This window comes from Protomyctophum parallelum (assembly GCF_964188405.1).
Source record: "Protomyctophum parallelum genome assembly, chromosome: 20".
Classification (NCBI taxonomy): Eukaryota; Metazoa; Chordata; class Actinopteri; order Myctophiformes; family Myctophidae; genus Protomyctophum; species Protomyctophum parallelum.
The window spans coordinates 10,184,551-10,207,700 of NC_139718.1; the positions used below are offsets into that span (position 1 = coordinate 10,184,551).

The 23,150-nt window shown below is 41.5% G+C and overlaps 4 protein-coding genes across 4 annotated transcripts; 2 read left to right on the top strand and 2 right to left on the bottom strand.

The window, feature by feature from the left end:
• The first annotated feature begins 58 nt into the window (after positions 1-58).
• On the top strand, positions 59-11,379 carry LOC310877976 (cleavage and polyadenylation specificity factor subunit 3). The gene is made up of 18 exons (XM_083792004.1): positions 59-174; positions 363-426; positions 626-723; positions 1,283-1,411; positions 2,311-2,488; positions 2,759-2,848; positions 4,186-4,336; positions 4,750-4,925; positions 5,970-6,128; positions 6,340-6,486; positions 7,103-7,255; positions 7,693-7,801; positions 7,976-8,074; positions 8,238-8,332; positions 8,870-8,957; positions 9,448-9,514; positions 10,059-10,155; positions 11,133-11,379. The coding sequence occupies exons 1-18, from the start codon at positions 104-106 to the stop codon at positions 11,232-11,234; spliced, it is 2,073 nt and encodes a 690-aa protein (XP_083648130.1). The 5' UTR covers positions 59-103; the 3' UTR covers positions 11,235-11,379.
• Positions 11,380-14,651: 3,272 nt separating this feature from the next.
• On the bottom strand, positions 14,652-15,869 carry LOC310878531 (E3 ubiquitin/ISG15 ligase TRIM25-like; the record flags this gene model as incomplete). The annotated part of the gene is made up of 1 exon (XM_083792861.1): positions 14,652-15,869. The coding sequence occupies one exon, from the start codon at positions 15,867-15,869 to the stop codon at positions 14,652-14,654; it is 1,218 nt and encodes a 405-aa protein (XP_083648987.1).
• A 1,929-nt stretch (positions 15,870-17,798) lies between these two features.
• On the bottom strand, positions 17,799-20,236 carry LOC310878028 (uncharacterized protein). Its single transcript, XM_083792078.1, has one exon. The coding sequence runs from the start codon at positions 20,104-20,106 to the stop codon at positions 18,991-18,993; it is 1,116 nt and encodes a 371-aa protein (XP_083648204.1). The 5' UTR covers positions 20,107-20,236; the 3' UTR covers positions 17,799-18,990.
• Positions 20,237-20,715: 479 nt separating this feature from the next.
• iah1 (isoamyl acetate hydrolyzing esterase 1 (putative)) lies at positions 20,716-23,110 on the top strand. The gene is made up of 6 exons (XM_083792006.1): positions 20,716-20,835; positions 21,027-21,079; positions 21,435-21,586; positions 21,822-21,983; positions 22,120-22,241; positions 22,437-23,110. The coding sequence occupies exons 1-6, from the start codon at positions 20,773-20,775 to the stop codon at positions 22,605-22,607; spliced, it is 723 nt and encodes a 240-aa protein (XP_083648132.1). The 5' UTR covers positions 20,716-20,772; the 3' UTR covers positions 22,608-23,110.
• Positions 23,111-23,150: the final 40 nt, after the last annotated feature.

Genomic DNA, 23,150 nt, shown 5'->3' on the forward strand with positions numbered 1-23,150 from the left:
TGTCATTCTATAGCTGCATTGGCTGGCATGATGATTTATGATTTATGTTTATAGCGGCTCCCTTGTATGCCTGCCCGCCCTGACCGCTGACCACTGACCAGCCATGGCTACAAAACGCAAAGTAGATGTGATGATCCCCGCAGAGGAAAGCGACCAGCTCCTTATTCGACCACTGTGAGTTATCTTTATAGATTTCAGTTTAATAGTAGGCTTGATTTTAAACTTGCACGAAATGTTTAATTTGAGTTGGTTTTTAATTAACCGATGTAAACCCTTCTCAGATTGACCCGGTGGCCTGAATGTGCTGACCGGGTTCTCGCATGCGTAATTAATGTGTAAGCAATCTAATGTGTCCCCTACAGGGGTGCTGGTCAGGAGGTTGGCAGGTCATGCATCATCCTGGAGTTCAAAGGGAGGAAGATCATGGTAGGTACTATAGGTTCACTGCTTATCTGGCTCTATGTGCTGCCAGCTACTGTAGTGTTGCCTATATACAATTCACTATGCAGAGAGAGAGATTATGCTTCTGGGATGCACTTGAGGCTCAAGCACTTCCACTATTGTGCGTTATCTACGTGTGTGTGTGTGTGTGTGTGTGCGCGTGTGTGTGCGTGCGCGCGAGCAGCTGGACTGTGGCATCCACCCTGGCCTTGAAGGAATGGATGCTCTCCCATACATTGACTTGATTGACCCAGCTGAGATAGACCTGCTGTTGATCAGCCAGTGAGTTCCTTAATTTATTCAACATTTATTCTACATGTTTCGGCTTCTTGTCTCCTCCTAGCATGCACTTTCCCTTTTATATTTTGTTTTCGTTTTCATTGTTTTTATACAGTTCTAAATAAATCAAATCAAAATATAAGCTCAACATGTGTCACTTTGCGCAGCGTTTCGAGGGTGTATATCTGCTACCTTTGATACTGCTGTTTTTGTGGTATGATCAATTAGGGCATTATTAAAAGAAAAAAATGGAGATAAGATGTTTCTGCCCGATAGCAACGATATGATGTTATGCACTGAAAGAGTGCAGTCTTTACATGTTTTATTTAACCCATTTTGGGCGGGAACGCCTTTTGGTGTTAGTATTATGTTATGCTTTAGCTATTGAAAAATAGCAGATCTACAAGCTCATAGCGCGCCACTCGGTGGCGCGCTATGAGCTTGTAGGTCTGCTATTTTTGAAAAATCGAATAACGAAACATAGCTTTTTCAGATAACTGTCAGGATTTAGAAGACATTTTTAGAATCTGATCTCAGGTCAAAATGCGTCTCCTTCCACCAGTTTCCATCTGGACCACTGTGGAGCCTTGCCGTGGTTCCTCCAGAAGACCAGCTTCAAAGGCAGGACCTTCATGACCCACGCCACCAAGGCCATCTACCGCTGGCTGCTGTCCGACTACGTCAAAGTCAGGTTGGGAACCCTTTACTGTTGTTTGTTGTAATAGTGTCATAATGCAAATAAACATTTTCTTTTGAGGAGCCCCTCCTATATACAGGTTTAATGTTGGTTTTTAGTTCAATGTTTGTTTTAAAAACGCCATTGACAATGAAGGGTACAATTTACATCATCTTGTCCCTAACACAAACATTAAATGCCATTAACAATAAAGAATTTAATAATAATATTAGTCTTTAATATATTAGCGACCCAAACTTCACACGGTTGTGATTTATATTTGTTCACATCAATGAATTTTGTTGCACAATGGTGTCGAGCAACAATAGCGGAAATAGCGGATCTATAAGCTCACAATGTGTTTTATAGATTGTCTATTTTCACTTATTTATCACATTTCTGTAAAGTGTTTTACACTTGTTTCTTAGAATGACATGCCCAAAATAAGGATGGCTTATTAATCGATTACTTTATTAAATGATCGGTTTTCGATTCGTTTGATTAACTGTTGTACCTCTAATATATACTGTATACAGAATATCTGAGGTAGAATAGAAGTGAAACACTTGCCCTCCACCACAGTTATAGTAAAGCCAGTTATAGTAAAGCCAGGGAGGGATCATGTTGTTGTCACTGTGCACTCGTGGTGGGTGATGGCATGAACCTTTGAGAGATGACACGTGAGGCCCTATTTCCATCAGTGCTAAACCCCTTATCCCTAAACTTTTAGGGATAAGGGGTTTAGAGCCCATGGTGTTCTACTCCTTCACCTGGTGGAGGGAGGGTTCGCAATGACAGGGGCCACCCGAAGTACAGAGCAACCAATCAAAAATCAAAGATGATAGCTAAATACGAATACTATGATGTAATTATAAAGGCACCTATGATCATTCTCTCATCTTCTCCTTGTACAGCAACATCTCAGCAGATGACATGCTGTACACGGAGACGGACCTGGAGGAGAGCATGGATAAGATTGAGACCATCAACTTCCATGAGGTCAAGGAGGTGGCTGGTATCAAGTTCTGGTGCTACCATGCCGGTCACGTCCTGGGAGCTGCCATGTTCATGATTGAGATAGCTGGAGTCAAGGTGATCGGAGATTTATGTGAAATATATTATTCTGCTTCTTATATATTTCTACTTCAAATGTTGGATGTTGGCCCACTGTGTTTAATAGTAAATGTCTGTTTTATACATTATCTGTAATTGTCTTGCATCTGTTGTGCATTAATGTGTAGCGGTGTGAACTTTGCCTGTGTTGTGTTTTCTGTGTCTCAAGGTTGAGAATAACGTAACCCAGGTAGGGGACATGTTACACATGCACATTCAGTAATACAGGTTACATTTGTTCCTCCATAGCTGCTGTACACTGGGGACTTCTCTCGACAGGAAGACAGGCATTTGATGGCAGCAGAGATCCCGAGTGTCAAACCTGATATTCTCATCATAGTACGTCACATTAATTTAGCAAACAATATATAACGAGAAAATGTGCTCAGTAGAGCACAGACCTCTGGCAAGGTTTGTCTTGAAGTTGTAAGGTTTTTCCTGGGCCCATTAGAAACCCTTAGTCAAAGTATTGTGGTTTGGCTAACTTAAAGTAAGTAATTATCTACATTGTTGCAGTTGGTCAGATTGGTATTATACTTGATCATTCTTGGAGGATTTCTTTTCTCCAAAAAGGTAACCAGAAAGTGTTAAAAGTATGTTTTATGAGGCCACACCTCACCAGGCGCACCTCTTCCACTACAGTGAACGGCAGAGTGACTGATGTTAGTTTGCCTCAAACTTTACTCCTTTACCTGCTTTGTTACTAACACTAACATTACAAAGATGCCCAGAACATCGAGATGAACCTGTGTATGGCTGCTCCAACAGTAGTGGCAACATAAAAAATAAAATAAAACGGAATGTCTAATATCCACCGCGGTGGCTGAGACCAGAGCCATTGAGTAATGGTTGAGACGAAGCAGGGAAAGATACATATCGCCAGTCTTACCCAATACCAAATCTTTCTGTTTTATGAACACAAGGCTGCTGTATTTTATACCTCATACTAAGCATTTGAAGTATGAGGTATAAAGTACACTGGCGTTATGTATCTTTCACTGCTTCGTCTCAACCATTACTCAATGGCTCTGGTCTCAGCCACCGCGGTGGATATTAGACATTCCGTTTTATTTTATTTTTTATGTTGCCACTACTGTTGGAGCAGCCATAAACTACACAGGTTCATCTCGATGTTCTGGGCATCTTTGTAATGTTAGTGTTAGTAAAAAAGCAGGTAAAGGAGTAAAGTTTGAGGCAAACTAACATCAGTCACTCTGCCGTTCACTGTAGTGGAAGAGGTGCGCCTGGTGAAGGTTTTATCCCCGCAACTACGTCGAGTCCGCCTACAGGATATACGTAGGCTGCGACCATGAGACCAGCTACGGAATCGGTCTATACCTGACCCACCTGAACTGAAGACGCACCCACAGCTGTTGTGTATGTTAAAGGGGAAGGGGTTAGGGGAGGGGATGATATTGTGATGTCACTAACGTGGTGGAATTCCGATTGGCCGTTTTGACTCAAAGGCTTTCAGCTTTCAGGAAGAAACCAGAAATACACATATATGTTAATATTGTAGCCACACTTATTAGAGCAATGTTTACTCCATAGACACATACAAAACAGAAAAAGTACAAAAATCACGGCTCTCCATCTTTAAAAGTTATATAGTGTTTGGTTTGATTGATCTTTTTTCAGGTGATTAATGTAGTTATTTATTAGTTTTTGTTTTTCAGGAGTCCACCTATGGTACCCATATCCACGAGAAGAGGGAGGAGCGTGAGGCTCGTTTCTGTAACACCGTACATGACATTGTCAATAGAGAGGGACGCTGTTTAATCCCGGTGTTTGCTTTGGGCAGAGCTCAGGAGCTGCTGCTCATCCTAGGTGAGATATTCCTCTGGGTGATACCCACATCACTAGGATTGGAGGACAATGCCATCCCATGTCTTATATGTCCTGTTATTGAATGGCAACTGTATTCTAACTATTGACAAACATAGCATGCCATTCTGTGCACATAGTGACCACATCCACATTTGAAATAAGTCTGAATTTATTGTGTTATTTTGTATATTACATGTGGTTTTTTAACCTTTTTTTTGTTTTGTCAAAATAATAAAATAAAATAAATCCTATGCTCATACAGTATTTTTGTAAAGCATTGCACTGCACTTATTTAACCACAGTAAAATCTACAAGCTCATCAACGCATTACAACCCTACTTACGCTAGGGTTCAAGTGGTTAAAGGTTTATGCACGTATACTCAGACAGAAGGGTTCTTCTTTTCCTCTGTAGATGAGTACTGGCAGAACCACCCAGAGCTCCATGACATCCCAATCTACTACGCCTCGTCCCTGGCCAAGAAGTGCATGGCTGTGTACCAGACCTACGTCAACGCCATGAATGACAAGATCCGCAAAGCCATCAACATCAACAACCCATTCGTTTTCAAGCACATCAGCAACCTCAAGGTACTGTAGGGACAACCCACTGATCACCTTCGCGTCTGAGAAAATGGTCACGCCCCCTCCAAGTACAGTTTTAGACCACGACGGAGGGGTGCCGTCTCAAGCAAACTTGAGCCACGAGAGACACTACTGGCCACGTCGAACATTTAAGTTCGCTTAGCCGGCTTCAGCCCCGTTCGAGTTGCGACCCGATATGGACAGAATAGTAAATCATGTTCTGGCGAAATCGTTTGCCCCATAGAGTTAGGTTTGCCCCGACTGCCCCCACTCAAAGTGGCTACTGGCCAATCACAGCGTGTCTTGCACCAGTGCACTGGCCAACCACAGCGAGTCCTTACTCAAACGCGAAGGTGATTCAGCAATCACCCCACAGACCACCAATATGCCGATATGGAGATGGAGTAAAAAAGCACCGTCACTGACTGCACCATGCCATTCTTCCCTCTTTCCCTCCCATTCCAGCCTATCAAAGTGGGCAGGGGTGAGGTGTGTTCGGGGAGTCAGGCCAAGTAGTAGCCTGACCAGTTTGTTTTGGGTCAAGTCTGGAGCCTTGTTTTAAGTGCTGCGACAATCCGACAGAAGTTTTCATGTAATGCAGCTAAGACTACGGTGATTACTAGTATTATTGCCATCGCCTGGGTTGATCAGACATGTAACTTTCCCGACATTAAGCTGTGTATGTGTTCAACAACACAGCCATGCAAAATAACATTGACAGCTATGAGATGACGCAACGGTTGCTAAACTATTTGGATTGGCATTGAACAATTGCTTTTGGGGTGGGGTTTAACAAAGAGCTATTTGACCATTTGACCAAGGACCCCCAGGTGTCTATACTTGGTCCCCTCCTTTTTTCTTTTTCCTGCTACAGTACATCAAATAGTCTTTACCAAAAGTAGCAGATCTGCAAGCTCACATGCAGATTGTCATTGTAGATCTACTATTTTCGCTGAATGTTCAGCTATTATGACATACAGAAAAGGGATGGATCTGGTTATCAAGTAATCAACGTTACAAATCTTCCTCCACTGGCGTGTCATTTTCCAGAGCATGGATCACTTCGACGACATCGGGCCCAGTGTGGTCATGGCGTCTCCAGGTATGATGCAGAGTGGGCTGTCCAGGGAGCTGTTTGAGAGCTGGTGTACCGACAAGAGGAACGGAGTCATCATCGCCGGCTACTGCGTGGAGGGGACACTAGCCAAGGTCAGAACGTTAGCAGAACAGGTTAACCCATTTAGACCTGAAGACGCATCTGTGTCACCGTAGCTTTTAGTTTTAACCACTTAACCATTATTTTAAACTTTAGCCGTTCAAAAATAGCACGCTCATACGTGCTTGTAGATCTGAAAAATCGTGCAAAATAGAGAAAATAGCTAATTTGAATATATATATTGTAAATGTTGCATTCTTCCAGCATATCATGTCTGAGCCAGAGGAGATCACCACCATGTCTGGTCAGAAGCTGCAGCTGAAGATGTCAGTAGATTACATCTCCTTCTCTGCCCACACTGACTACCAGCAGACCAGCGAATTCATCAGGGCACTCAAACCTCCTCACGTGGTAGGACAACCTGAACCTGAATGTGTCACTCTCTATCATTCATTTCTCTCCAAGGCGGTGTACAACGTGCTTGTAAGGTACCTAATGTAGGATTTATGTAGTCATATATCCAGATATTATCCACAGTTTCTTTCTTCTTCTTTTCCCTTTTTTTTAACAATATTTAATTGACAGGTATGAGAAGTAAAATGCAGTTTTAGTTGTCTTGGTCTCTACATTTCTGCCACATGAACACAATGTCTCCAGCTTCCATAATGCCTCCTTAAAAGGCTTAGAAAACAGTAAGAGAGGGATGAATCTGTTCCCTAAACAAGGCCATTAGATAAGATTGTTGCACCTCTTTCCAACTCCTTGCCATGCTGTCTCTGGTGTCTCTCTCTCTCTCTCTCTCTCTCTCTCTCTCTCTGTCCTAAGGGGGTGGAACCTAAAAATTACTATATAACTTTATGTACCACCATTTAGTCTTTTATGCTGTTTGGATATCTGCTCTGTGCACTTGGTACACAGCATCACGTGTACATTTCACAACGACAGTTCTTTATTTCTCATGTTATAGTGTTCCGAAAAATAGCCACGTCAGATGTTATAAGCGTCATGCGTTATCCTTGGTGCTCAGATCCTGGTCCACGGTGAGCAGAACGAGATGGCTCGTCTGAAGGCCGCTCTCATCCGGGAGTACGAAGACAACGACCAAGTCCACATCGAGGTCCACAACCCGCGCAACACTGAGGCCGTCACCCTCAACTTCAGAGGAGAGAAACTGGCCAAGGTAAGGGCTGTGAAAGTGGCCACGGTAAAGCCTATGACTGAGGCTATTACTACAAGTGGGCCCCCAAATAATTGGTAAATCACTACGATTTTGAATAATAGCATTTATAATAAAGTTAAGTGGTCAGATGGGTGGGTGACAAACGCCGTAGAGATTTTCAAGTGGGCCCTTATCCAGAAAAGGTTGGGAGCCACTCTAATTGAGAGGTCTGTCTCTCCTTCCCTTCCCTTCCTCTCTTTCCCACTTAGCAGCACTGTTCATTGTTGTGCATTACTAATGATGTACTGGAACGTGACACTGTTCCAGCTCTGTTATTTATTTTACTGTTTACTGTTTTTTTTTACATGTTGATTAAGTGGACCTTTTACATCCTCTTGATGGCCTACTGATTAAAAGCCAAAGGAAGTAGAGGTCTTGAACACTGCCCCTCTTCTCAGGTGATGGGCTCTTTGGCTGACAAGAAGTGCTTCCAAGGCCAGAGGGTGTCTGGCATTCTGGTGAAGAAGAACTTCAACTATCACATCCTCACTCCCTCAGATCTGTCTAGTGAGTACTGTAGCTGACTGCCACAATGATGTACCACTGCATAACCATATCGACATTTCACATTTATGAAATGCCATTTTAAGATTTGCACACCACAGATCTTCAACCTGATTCTGATTCTAGACTGAATGCTTTTGTAATGATATTGTGACCCAAGCGGTGTGTGTTTTGCAGCTTACACTGAGCTGGCGATGAGCACTGTAAAGCAGACACAGGCCATTCCCTTCACTGGACCGTACTCTCTGCTAGTCTGTCATCTGAGGAACCTCGCTGGTGAGCCTGTGGCGTAAAATAAATGACCAAAAAGCACAGATTAATAACAATGTGGACAAGCAACTGTTAGTTATGTTGTTATGTGTAGTCATGTTTACTTGCCCAACTACATCTCAATGCATTCAGAGCAGTGTCATATTGTTGGTTTGAACAACTGTCACAGGTGACGTGGAGGAGTTGGATGAAACAGAGAAGAAAACAATAAAGGTCTTTAAGAACATCAGCCTAGTCCATGAGGTCGGCATGGTGATGCTGGAGGTGAGAGGACATGTGCTAGCTAGGCTTATAGCACTCAACAGACTGTGTCTTTTTGTTTTATTGGAGATTCCAGGTGCACACGTACGTATTTTATGAGTTTTCAGGTTAGAAAGACTAGAATGTACATAAAAAACGCAAAATACAAAGAAAATGATTAAAACAACTACTGCAAAGACCAATACAATTATCCATGCAGCCCATCTCATCTGCTGGATATGAAAGTAGTACAAAATAATGTCAGAAAAGTGAATAGTAATACAGCATTTGTTAAAGGAGTTATGTGGTTTCCTCACAATGCAGCCACTGACCTGAGGTCATCAATGTAATGTAACCACTTAAGCCTGACACATCATACAGTGAAAACAGCCAATCCACAAGGCGTCACAGCTTTTAGACTTGCGATTGTTGCCTGGCAACACTGGCGTACAACGCCTTGGCCCTGGCTTTTGGAGCACTTTCACCTATAACGACATGTCCCAAAATAGGGTTGCCAAGGTTTCTAACCCCTAACCCAATCTCTCCCCCTCTCCTCTGCAGTGGATCGCCAACCCTTTGAACGACATGTATGCTGATGCTGTCACCACAGTGGTGCTTGAAGTCCAGTCAAACCCCAAGGCTCAGAAAGGTTGGTTTGGACCTCGTCTTTGATGGAAATGTGTATGTGGAATTGGAATCGAGTATGTTTTGTCCAATTTGAAACTGTTCACCATTGCAGTATCATTGAAGTGTATGTCTTAGAAAGGAATGTTTACTGAATGGGTGGTGATGCAGCCATCTTTGTTGGAAATGAACTGCCCATAATACAATGGCACTAAGTTCTGTTGTGTTTTGCTGTATGCAATCAAAAGGACTACAACTACAGTATTGTAGTCTTTCAAAAATAGCAGATCTCACAACATGAGCATGTTGCGATGCACAACACATCATGATGCGATGTTTTGTAAACTTGTCTTGTAGAGCTGGTAGTTAAACAATCTTTGCCATTTCTTTTAAGATTCCTGCCTGACATGCTGTAGGGATGGGATGTATTATTAATTGATACTTTAAATGAAATCGACTATTGTTTATTTTTTTATAGTTCAATGAACTGTTTCGTCCTTAATCTAATGTGACAGTTATGGAGGCCCAGAGTACCATCATGGACATGGATGTCTACCAGGCCAGACTGGAGGTCATGTTGCAGTTGAGTATCACAAATTACATTGTTATAGAAAATACATGAACAATAATTAGTGTTCAGAAAGACACATATTTAACCCATTCAGGACGGGAACCCCTTTAGGTGTTTTAAGCATTATGTTATACTTTAGCTATTGAAAAATAGCAGATGTACAAGCTCATAGAGCGGCACCGAGTGCTGCGCTATGAGCTTGTAGATCTGCTATTTTTGAAAGATCGTGAAAATCTTTGAATATGTATTCGTTTTGAACTCAAATGTTTGCTTCTGGGGGGGTCCCTGGAACAACATATTTCCAGGCGGGGGTCTGCGGCCAAATGCATATCATTCTGGGCCTCCTTGACATGAAAAGGTTTGAGAACCACTGATATAGAAACATAGGTTTTCAGAGAACTGTCATGATTTGGAAGACATTTGTAGAATCTGTTGTCAGGTCAAAATGGATATAAATACAACACCGCACACAAACAACCAGAAAACAAACAAAAGCCCAAATGTATACATGCACATAAGTAACATGAACATGTGTCTTCCTTCCTGAACCCCCAGGGACATGTTTGGGGAGGACTGTGTGGATTTCAGCGACGGTAAAAACCTCACCGTGACCGTAGATGCCAAGACGGTTCAGATTTGCCTGGAAACGAGAGTAAGAAGCACGATCCCTTACACGAACATAGCCAATCGGGTTGAGTTGTGAACTTGTTGAGTAGACGTTATTTCCAGTATAAATTATGACTTATTTGTTGTCAGATTTGCATCATCAGTACTAGCACCATTTGCAACACTGAAGACAAAAAGAACAAACTAATTATAAGCATTAAACATAACATCACAGTCACATAAATTATAATACAATGAGGCCCGTCAACATATATATTTGGTCTGGGATTACGCTCCATATTTAATTTCAGGATTGACTGGTGCACAAAAGAGTGCCTTGGTCTAACCTTATGAAATCATTTTAACCCTGTACATCCCGTTTAATGGTAACAATTCATATCCACTGTTGAGAACAGGGTTAGTAGAGACAATGCTGGCTATAATATGTTAACACTGGGGATTTTACAGTAAAGATTGGGGTCCCAGACAGAACATATTTGTATCAAATGTGGGTCCATGGGCTAATCATAATGCATCAAATAACTTGGAGGCATTGAAATTAAAAGGGTTGCACATCACTGCATTAATTAATAAGGTAATATTATCTGCACTATGGATGTTAAGTTGTGGATCTGCTACTTTTGATTCCCCCCCCCCCCCTCTCTCTCACTAGCAGACAACAGTGCAGCACTATCTCTCTCTCTCTGTTTCTGGCACAACAGAGCCACTTTTGCCCCTACTGCTACTCATAGTCACATAGGTTAACACGCACATAGTCACATTAACTGGTTAACACATTGCTATTCCTTGGAGTGGTTGCACCACTCAAAACAAAATGGACATAAGAGGTTTTTGACTTGACAGCAACGTCATATAGCATTGAACAACTAAAATGACACAGAGGCGTTCCCAGATTGAAAGAACAACATATATGTGTAACAGGCTCTATGGTAACAGGTCTAAAATGGGTTAGTGGATGTTTCTTACTATCTTCCGTCCTCTGTCCTCTCCATCTCTGTGCAGACGGTGTGCTGTGAGGATGAAAGCACAGAGGAGGACTCTCTGAGGGAGATGGTGGAGCTGGCTGTACAGCGACTCTACGATGCCCTCAACCCCATCATCTGAACCACGTTTCATTTCAAGGACCACCAGTTTGATATGCATGAGACCATTCGTTTTTTTAACTTCTGGAACCCCCAATCCACACGGTAAAATCGTCCCCAGTGTTAAAGCTACTAATTGATATGTTTCAGTTAAAATAATTATTTATTGTAACATTTTTAAAGTCTATATTCTGATAGTAATCATTGCTAGTACACATATCCGTCCGATAGACTGGAAGGATTCGTTCACAAAAATACGGGGCGTGCCCATTGCAGAAGTTAGTTTGGGGTAAAAGGATGCAAACCATACTGTAGGCAAGGTTCCTATATCATTATAAGGGTTAGTCATGTTTGTCACATTTACAAACAAAAGTTCATGACTTTTATGTGGCCTTGGTAAGCATTGATTTATCAAGTAACAGTGAGCAAATGGCTCATGAACGGATATGTAGCAGTATTCATATTCAGTAGTGAAGCTATAGAGCATGTCTAAACTGGACTACACATATTCACATGGCTTCTTGACAAAGTATTTCATTTCAATTCAGTATTTTATGAATTAGTCACTGCTTTATATGACCCACAAGCTGAATATCAGTCGAAAATGATAAAATCAGTACAAAGACAGCATTGTATCACAAAGCCACTGACAGACATCTACAGCAACAGTAAAAGACTGATATCAAAATAACTTGAATTAAGATCTCCTCGATAGGGAAGTTTTAATTCTGTTCTGTTCCATACCCAAATACCTGAGATATGACATAATGAAACGGTTGTGTGCAATGCCACTTGGCTTTTAATGGTTGCTTATGATAGATGTATTGTTTTTCTTGTTTTGTATTTATTGTATGCCAAGCCGCAAGGACATTTGGGCATAGATTACAGTTCATTATTGGCATTGACTCCCTTGCTGTTGAATGATTTACTTGTATTATGATGATTGAAAGTACAGTAGTACATTGTGTACAATGACCGCATCTGTAGTTCCCCTGAGGTATGGTCTGTAAAAAGTGAGTCTGGGTACGTGGAGGAAAGTCCGTTCTCAGCTACTGGTTTCTCAGATCAGGTATTTAATTAAAAATGATTGTGGCCTCCTGGTGGTGCTATAATAGGCCAATGAAAAGGGTGGGATTTATTCCTCAGCCTAGTAGGAAAGTGCATGAGAAATGTTGATCATGATTTGAGGCTTTTTGTTAAAAACGGGCCAATCTTGCAAACTTCGGAGGACAATGTTAGCCAATTAGGATGGAACATGAAATATCGGACAGATCCGTCTTGAGCACATGACTATAGAGATAGCCTACTGTGTAACGATTTGCGGGATTTTTGGACAGAATCTGGAGAGGTAATATAAAAAAAATGTGTTTTACAAAAGTCGGCCTCCTGGTGGTGCTATAAAAGGCAGATGTGAAAAATGCAGGTAAAAGGTCTTTCCTTGGCGTCTAGCTGAAGATTAGCTGGTAACAGGACACACGGACGGACAGAGTGCAAAACATACTCTCCCCATGCCATCGGCCTGGTGGAGAGAATAATCTGAGGTGTGTTAAGCATTTGTGTGCTAGGACAGATTCTATAATGTACCAGTGTTTATGAATTGTAGATTTTCTTCTGACAGGCACCTGTGATTGTTGGGATGTTGGGAACCACCACCCTATGTGGTTCAGGGTTGGATCCTTGACAACCTCTGCAGCTGTACTATAACTTCCATCTTCATGCAATTGAATTGCCTAAATTAAGACACTGGAAGTTTTGAGACTTTGTCTTTTGCTTGATGCCATTAATTGTGTAAATGTGAAGGGAGAACAGGCAGGAGAAGAAGGAATGCGAAAGGGTTGCACTTTCAAATTCAAATGCCCCTCCAGTACTTTGTGTTTCTTTGCTGTGTTAATGTAGTTTCATTGTACTGTATAGTTTGAGTGTTAAATACATGACTCAATGCACTGATTTGTTTGGACATATTGTTTACCTTTTGATATTTAAGCTGTAAAGTGAAAGCACTAGACTTCTGTGATCAATGTTTTATTTTTATTTGAGGGCCACCTTGAGATCATCTCGATTTCAAGAGGGTCCTCAAAATGTGGACTGAACAAGCATGAGAATGTTGAATGCGGCAGCGCACTCGCTTTGCTCGTGCCTCGGCAGCCTCGCTGATTTGCACATGCACATTTCGTTTTTAAGTAAAATTTGTTTTCCATAAATATCTGTACAGTAAAACTCTAGCTCTAGTTGATTTGAGAGATGTTTGTTTTTATTATGTTCATTGTCTTTGTGAGACATTTTATACATATTTTTGTATTTGTCCTAGCTGGGACAAATTGTATGTGTGCATATAATTAGTAAATAAACATACAAAATGTTGTGAATGTGGCTTCCTCTGTCTTGACCTCGAAATACTATAACATGTGATTTAACACCTTGTAACAGGTTTTCTGGTTAGGATTAAGAAGCCAACTATTCTTGCAACTATCTTCTTTAATAAAGTAGAAGCAACAACTACATAGAAGCATTGCGACATCTTAGCCAACAACACAAAGAGCTCAAGTCTCAAGACCCTGATGTTAGGAGTGTGTGGAGGCTACTAGTGCAACTAGTTCTGTGCACACTAGTCCAGGGACCACCAGTGGTCCTTGAGGGGGTTCCAGGTGGTACCCAGCTAAATGATGGAGAGCTGGTAACCACATGGACCCTTATAGATCTTTAACTCCAGAGATTGTAGCTCTTACACTATAGAGTTCAATTACCGGTATTCTGTATTACTTCATAATAAAGATAAGTCCATACAATTAGAGAATGTAGAATTGTCATCATGTTTGCCTCTTATCTCTTCAATGGTACCACATAAATACAGCATGGGATTGTGGACATAATCTTATTTCAAAAGTTCAAGAGTTTTGGGTTAGGGTTAGTTACTCAAATACTAAATAAACAATGTAATAGCTTTACACATGTTTTTTGCCCAGCTTTGTGTGTACCCCATAGCAATGATTTGATTGGCTTTGCCATTGACTTGAATGACATAACATCACGGGGTGGACATACACACGTTGGCACGGTTAGCTCTGCTCAAAAAAGGAAATGAAGTGTAAAACAATAATATGGTCATAAAAGCTATACCAGATTTGCGGTTGTCCAGAATCGCCAATCCAACCGATATTTCCATATATAAACATATAAAGTATATCTACTCATCTAGTTGTCCAGATATGGGCATGCCAATATGATCATTATGCAGATGACAGATCTCCATATATGGGCATAAAAGGGACAATGACTGAAAGATGCAGAGATCTCCATAACAGTATGGGCACAAAAGAGACACCGACAGACACAACAGCTACCCTGGCAAAGCCCCTGACACAAGACTGACATACCGGTTGATTGGCGGTGCGGCATAGCCCAAATGACAAAATGTATAATGAAATTGTCCTATTATGAACTAGGTCTGTGGACACTTCTTAGAGTTACGTCCTTGCTTGCGGGACCCCCATTTGGAGCTTGAGCGTGACTTCAACAGAGTAGCTCCTGGACCTAGAGTGAAGCGAGGTTTGACAGGACACTCTATGATTGTGACCTCTGTCACTTTATCATAGATGCGTGAAAATCCACCCTGACAGGCATCCTGCAGCATGTTTTTAAAACTGGTCTCTAGTTTGAAAAACTGGCCATCTTTGCCCATCAAAGGGCCAAACATGGGATCAGTATTAACTGACGGCAAAGCTTCCGATACCGGAAGAGCATTTAGAGACTGGCATCTCTGAAGGAAATGAATGTGGTCCTCTGTTTGTGATAGCTTCTCCAGTTCAGCAGCTCTATTCTTTAACTCTGTAATCTCCTTCTGAAGATTCTTCAGCACTTCCTCAGCCTGACTGGCAGAAGTCTCCTCCTGGACTCTGATAAGCTCCCTCAGTTCAAAGCGATTCCGCTCAATGGAATGGATGAGGTCTGTAAACATCTTGTCACACTCCTCAATGGTTAGCCGCGTGGAGCGGGAAAAAGACACGCTGGCTTGTTGAAGCTTCCACGCCTCATTCTCCATCGCCTGGATTCTTTCCCCAAGCTCAGCCTGTTTCTCCTGTACTTCCGTCTTGGCAAGCACCGTGTTGTGCCATTTGTGCTCATCTGTTAAACACAGATAACAGATAAACTGCTTGTCGGTGCGACAGTACACTTCCAGCAGCTTGTTATGCTGGCGACATATCATCTCCTGGAGGTTCTTATTGGCTGGGACCAGTTTGTGGTTGTGGAAAGCAGGAGACTTGCAGTGAGGTTGCATATGAGCCTCACAGTAGGACACCAGACATACAAGACAAGACGTGACAGCTTTGCTTTTTCTATCGGTACAAACGTCACATGCCACGTCTTCAGGTCCAGCCAAACTCAGGATTTCGGGCACTGAAGTTGCCTGAAGCCCCATGTTTTTGAATTTCTCCACCACCTCAGCCAGCATGATGTTTCTGCCAGGCTGTGGCCTGTCGTTGAAGGTCTCCCTGCACTGGGGGCAGTCCCACTTCCAGGAATGCTGGTCCCAGTAACGCTGGATACAAGCTAAACAATAACTGTGACCACATGGAATGGAAACCGGGACCTTCAGCACATCCAGACATATCGGACAACTGAATTGATCTTTGTTGAGAACAACTCCGTCTTGGGCCATTGTCCAGACTAAGCTGAAAAGCAATGTAACAGCTGCAGTTCCGTTCCCTTTAATGGAAGTGACAGGATGTAGGCCGTCGCAAGAACATCATCCCCAAACCCTCAAATGTTGTTACATCACCGCTGCACACTGATTGGACAGAGTATTAATGACATCACATTTGCTATGATAGCATGTGTCGGTTTGTACAGCATGGCGTGTAAGCAGCAACGCCATCTACAAGGGGGACTGCCCATAAGTCCGACCTACGTGGCTGGTTAAGCCTGAGGTTAGCTAGGGTTATCGACTTAACAAGACTGAGGCGCACTATTACCAAAATGGAGATAACTGACGTCATATGATGGCATCCAAGTTCCCTGATAACTGCCAGTGGTGGAAGTACATTTACTTAGGTTCTGTACTTAAAGGAGGACTTCACCCATTTTCAACCTTTCTTCATATAATTGGTCCTCCCTAATGCTCATTATAATATGGTACAATGACTGGCTTTGGAAATTATGTCATATGGCAGCCAAGTCTATGGACGTTTAATGTTTGTTTAGAGCACTTAAAGGACCACTTCGCCACTTTTCAACCTATCTTCATACAATAGGTACTCACTAATAATCATGATAAAATGGCACACATTTTTGAGTGGTGCAACCACTCCTATAGACAGCTATGGGTGTCCCTGGGTCCCACCAAGTGTCACTGTTGCACAGCCTAACACACACACACACACACACACACTCGCACAAAGACCAGGGATGAGGGCTTGTACAGTACGTACAGCACAAGTACAGTACAGAACCACACAATGCTGGTTACGTTCTTACCAGACACCCTGTGGCCTGTCCTTAGTTAACCATGCAGTCCAAGATAGCATTGTACAAGAGAGAACAAGTTATTAAGATTCTTGCACAAAGAATCAATATGGAATTTAAATTATAGCTGTTTATCCAACCAATATAAAAACATTCTTATTATAGAACATACACAAAAGTGAAACACAAAGTAACGGCAAGGAAACAAGCAAATAGGCATACAATTCACCAGGTCAGTAGCTGCACACAAGCATCTTCCTCTCACAACACACCACCTGCTGTGGTGTGAGGACCCACAGATTGGTGATCTGCTACCTGCCTGTTCAGAAAGGCCTTAAATACCTGTGTCAATTATGAGATCACTTGGGTCAGTAATAAAATGGGGATGGCAAGAGAACAAATTTCAAATATTATGTTTAAACCAGGTTTGTTACCATTTGAACCATTTTTACAATGAAAATTATTTCAAGTTCTCATATTATTTTTCTATTTTACTTTATTTGAACATATTATCAGATTAAATTTGACTTTGTTTGCATGAATATTATCTTGTGAAAAATACTGCCTACACCAATATGACAGAACACAGTACCACTAGACAATGTTACTTCTACTGTCAAATTCAGCTTTTATTTTATTTTCATTATTTTCTTAATATATATTTTTTGGCTTTGTTCTGCCTAACATGACACTACGGGGCATGCAAACAATGATGCCTTTCCCATCTGATGTCTTTCCAAGCATTGCTGTCAATTTACTTGATTATCATTTTTGACAATAAACCTATGTATTATGAACAATGGATCCTGTGGTCTTTGGTTGTAAATTCTAAATCCAGTTTATTTATTTTTAAATATATTGTACAGCTTATCTTTTGTTCTAAGCTATTTGCAGTTGTTTAGCTCTTTTTTTGTAAACATAATTTCACATTTTACCCAGGCCGTCCATGACACAAATCTCACCAGGAATTCATGCACAATATTATACTGTATCTCCTATGTAGCCTCAAACTTGACTCTAAAAATGCCAATCTGCTTTGTTAATCAGAAAGCAGAAATGCTGGGGGAAATAACATTTTTACTTGTGAATTGAACAATCTATTGGTGGTTGTATAAAGAAAAATGTATAAAGAAAAACCCATTCAACTTCAATTGCTCAAACAAGCACTTTTCATAAATATAATTTATTTGTGTGTGTGTGGCATATAGACATGGGTTTCAGAGTAAATAAACTCTGAGGCACATTCATCAACTGAGAACTGGCCATAATTACATTCACTGCCTTTGACCAAATATGTCATTTAAATGGCTCATGTGTGAAGATTAAAATGCAGTCTTGTGGAGTTCAGTTCCAAGCACCTCGACATTACATCATGTTCAACTTAACCAATACCCCCCTAAACAAATCACTAAAATGCTTGGCTCATTGAGTACGCAAGTACTGAGTAGTAGGGCTGGGCAATTCATCATATTTAATCATTAATCATATTTAACACCAATAACCGATTTGATCTTTTTCATGTAGGTTAATCGAATACTAAATAAAATACATTTTAATGCATCATTGACTAAATCGATTTGTTGATACAACAAGTTAAAATGTCTGATCTACAAGACATGTTGTGAGCTTGTCTGCTATTTTCACACAAAAAGTATAATAGCAATAAAAGTAATTAATAATCGAGGCAAAAGTTTGAAATAATCATGACATTGATTTAAATCGCCCATCCCCACTGAGTAGTGTTACAGAAGTTTTACCCATTCTTCAGATTGTCCCTTCTCTCCCTCTCTCAAACCATACTCAAGGTTTCTTCCTGTTAAATCATGATGAGGGATTTAACTATTGGTGTAGAGAGCAGTGGTTGTTCTAAAACCTTTTACTTTTAACGGACCACCAGTTAGGCCCGGGAATAGCATTACTCTGAGTGTACAAGTATGGTCTTTGGCTCTAATAATAATAATAGCTCAAATGTATATACTGTAGCTGTAGCACCTTTCATGAATCCAAGGATGCTTGAATGCTTCTGCTCTACATAATGATACAACTCATTGTGACTTTGCATTATATAAATAGAATTAACCGACTGATTTAAATAACTTCATAAAAGCCAATGGAGCAGACAGGCAGTGCAACAGGGTTGTAAATCAACCACTGAGTCTCAGCAAGTCCAACAATAAATCCATATGCTATTGCACAAAATAGTGTGATTTAACATCCTGTTTTAGATCGTCTCGTGTAGGGTTACTCATTATTTACCCATACATAACAAATCCTGACACACACACCCAAGCAGATCAACATTAACCTCTAAATCAATTTCATCCACCACGCATAATGCTGAAAACTATTGCAATTGACAGTGCCACCATCACCCCGACACCCAACTCCAAAATATGTTCCGACTTCCAGTCTACGACAGTCTCGGTTTTGTTCCTCAACATCTCCTCTCTCCTCAGCTTCCTGTCCTCCCCTTTTTTAATCTGATCTTTATAATGGGACTTGATGTAATTGTCAAAGTCAAAGACATTTTTGCCATCGATGTCAATGACCGACTGCTGGCTCCTCGTCGGCTGCTTCGCAGAGCCGCCGGCGTCCTTCGACGAGGGTCTGGTGGCGCCTGCCAGATCCGACGGACTCAGAATGCCACGGTCATACTTCCTCCTCAGTGTTATATTGCCCAGGACGTTGTAGGCCTCGCTGATGTCAGTGAAGCGGACGTTGGCGTCTTCACTTCCAGCGTTCTTGTCCGGGTGATAGACGAAGGACAACTTATAATAGGCCGTTTTGATCTGCGCGTGAGTGGCGTCGGGGGACACCTCCAGGATGTCATAGTAGCCCGTTTTGGTCTTATACAGGGGCTCGACGTCTTCATTGCCACTAAAGAAATGCCTCATAAACACGAGCTGCTGCCCGTGGTGCCCCAACACATGATGACGGCTGAGCAGGATCTCTGGTCGACGCGTCGGGTGATATAGTACATGTTGATGTTGAGTTGTACACCGGCTGAAGGAGGACGAGGCACGTCCCACCGGAGAGTCGCTAGTCTTGCGGGTGTCATCATCGTCATCACAACAACCCCATGTAGACTGAAGCTGAGGCAGCAGTGTTTCCCTTTGGGCCAGCTCGTGGTAAAGATCAGTGTCTCCAACAACAACAACACTGCGAGGGAACAGAGAAGACTCGGACTCACAATAACAACCCTGAGAAGAAGTGCCACCAGCGGGCACATTCCTTGGGAACGGTGCCCTTCTATGATCTCCGGCTGTGTTCGAGAGGCTATTCTGAACCAAATCCAACCGCGATCCTGTCGACAGGGAAGGAGCATATGTCGCGCTTCCTCGCCGCGTACTTCGAACGGCTAAAATTGAGCGACTATATGCGTTTATTGAGATATTGTAGGCTCCCCTTCCCAGCCCTAGTCTGACCTCCGCCATGTTTGCACAGAGCAGACGGGCGGAAGTGCTCTGACTGACGTGGAAGATGAGTGTTTTACATGCACCACAGCGCCCCGTTGGGAAAGGAGGCCTGCAGAAATTAATTCTGCTGTTTTTGTCTTTATCAATAATTAAATAATTCAATTCATAGCTATATATAGTGACGTAATGTTTGGGGATTAACGTCATCACGTCGACGACACAAAAAAATAAAGATAGCAAATTGGGCAACTGGCAACTGCACATTACAATTAACTACTAGACCGTTTAAGAGTCCATAAATACAATTAAAGTCAAATGGTTTGGAAGCTTCCAATCCCATGGTTACTTTTTGGATCATGAATGCGTAGCTCTGGTCCATATTAATACTGTACATTTAGTTTTGTTGAAATTACAACTTAGATTGAATTGAAGATTGAATAACAGAGAAAAATAAATGCTAGGCAGAATGGTCAATGGTGTGTTCTAAAGTCAAGTTATTCGGTGGTTTTATCCCTGTACAGTGTCATGATAAAACATAGCCGTTCTAGGGCTAGATAAAACACAAATAGCCTACAAATAAATGGAACGAGCGGCGTGATTTACATTTCTCGTCGTTCCCATTTGAATGCGACACCCTGAATCTGAGTTTACCCAGAAGCGTTGTCAAGCACAGTTGCATTTATCATGTCCAAATTAAAAACAGTAATTTGGCCTCAAGTGATTTTATTTGGCGACTCTATCACTCAGGTTAGTTGAATGCAACCTTTACTTCAGACGAATGTTGGGGTTGACTTGTTTGCAATCTACTGCTCTTTGACATTCATTCTTTGTGTGCCAAATCAAATGCAATAACTACTAACTAATAGCTGCAAATGTTTGAGTATTTACCACCAAGTATCATGACTGTTTTTGATTAAAATGTGGTGTCCATTTTCTAGTTTTCATTCCAATCTAATGGATGGGGTTCAGAAATAGCCAATAAATTGGTTAGGTGAGTACATCTCTTGCAAGTCTATTCTCAGTGGCTTCTAGTGGCTCAGCTCTAGCTTTGGTTCAAGACTATCATGTATTTTATTTGCATATCTATGTATTTGATTTCACATTTGCATATCTATGATCCGAAAGTAAAAGTCACTCCATAAAATACATCTACGATAGTCTTCATCCAAGGCTAGCTCAGCTCAACTATTGTGTGATGTAAACATAATGCTTACAATGTATTTTGTTATGCATACATTATGTACAGTGTAACTCTTATAACTATGGTGTAACTAGCCAAACACATGAGACAAAATTATGCTTTTGTGATTTGCCTAGAAAAGCGACCCATATTTTTGTCCTTTTAGAAAGTGTGACGTTGTGAATCGAGGTCTGTCAGGCTACAACTCCAGATGGGCCAAGATTCTACTTCCTCGCATCATCCCAAGCCAAAACTCAGCAGAGCAAAATATAGCAGCTGTTACTGTGTTCTTTGGAGCCAATGACTGTGCTCTTGAAGGTATATTTAATGTGACTCATGAGTCATGGACTCATGGTACTGTAGTTATGTCTGCAGAAAGAGTTCAATCTGTGCACGGAATGAAATGTCTTACGACAGTTATACATTCAAGCCCAGCTTATTCATTCTGCTGACAACAAAAGAAAAATCTGTACAGTTCAAATGAATCATATCACGCAGAAGATTAATGGTACCCTGTCCTCTCTATTTTCTTTCCTTCTGTATTGTCTTGTAGATAAGAACCCCCAACAGCATGTGCCTCTGGAGGAGTACTCGGCAAACCTAAAGGAAATTGTCAGACACCTGGACTCAGCAGGTGTGACTGCAGACAAAGTTATCTTCATCACTCCGCCTCCTCTTCATGAGCCAGCCTGGGAGAAGGAGTGCATACTGAAAGGTCAGTATTAAAATGCAGATCTACAAGCTCGCAAAATCACTTTGTACGTTTTCTTGAACAGGGTAAGTAGTCGACCATCGCTTCAGTTTAATATGATAACTAATGACTCCTTTCTCATCTGGCCGTCTGTCCCCAGGATGTGCTCTGAACCGTCTTAACTCAGTAGCAGGGCAGTATGCCCAAGCGTGCGTCCGCACAGCTGGTCAGTGTGGAGCAGATGTCCTGGACCTCTGGACACTCATGCAGAAAGATGACCAGGTGGGAGAAGGCTGTTGATAAATACTGCTGTCGTTAATAGGATCACATTCCTGAACCACACATGCTATTGTATGTAAAATTAAGGGGGGGGGGGCACATTATGGACCTTACAAAACTACGGTATATAGACACTAACCTTTTGAATAAGCCTTCGTTAATTAAAAAACCTTTCTGTATCCTTTCAACTCTCTGCAGGATTATACAGCCTATCTCTCCGATGGCCTGCATCTCTCAGATAAGGGCAATGAGTTTGTGGCCCAGCACCTATGGAGTGTGTTGGAGAGGCGAGTGGTCAATCTGCCCTTCATCCTGCCCTACTGGGGAGACGTGGATGTCAGTAATCCAGAGAACAGTCTTCTCAGTTAACTGTTGCCATGGAAATTTGCCTAAATTTGTATTCCTCATCATCACATAACTGAGTTGATCTCGAGTTTTATTAAATATTTGCAATAACTGGGATAAAATGCTGCACTTAGTTCTCTAATCTCTGCTAGGGTGTCATGTCACCCAACTCAAGTGCATGGTTAGTGCAGGCCTTGTATGTAACGACAAGATAAGCAAATGTATATCTTGGAAGTAATTTATGTTTAGATGATATCACACACATCTTTAGACTATACTATAGTTGTGTTCAACATCTTCTTTGTGTTTTCAGTAAAGGCCAGACTACTCCTGTAGCTTTCTTTCCTCAGATACAAGGCCATCTAAAAACTCAGTTAATTGAATACTTATTACTTACTATATGTATATGTACACACATTACAGGTTATGATATATTGTTCACGCAATGGAATACTATACGTTGCCATCATTATCCATCGCAGTGAACAAGACCTCACTTAATGAGGTATTTATACTTAATTTTAGGACTGTCCCGCTCAATAAAAATACTTTTTTAGTTAAGCTTAA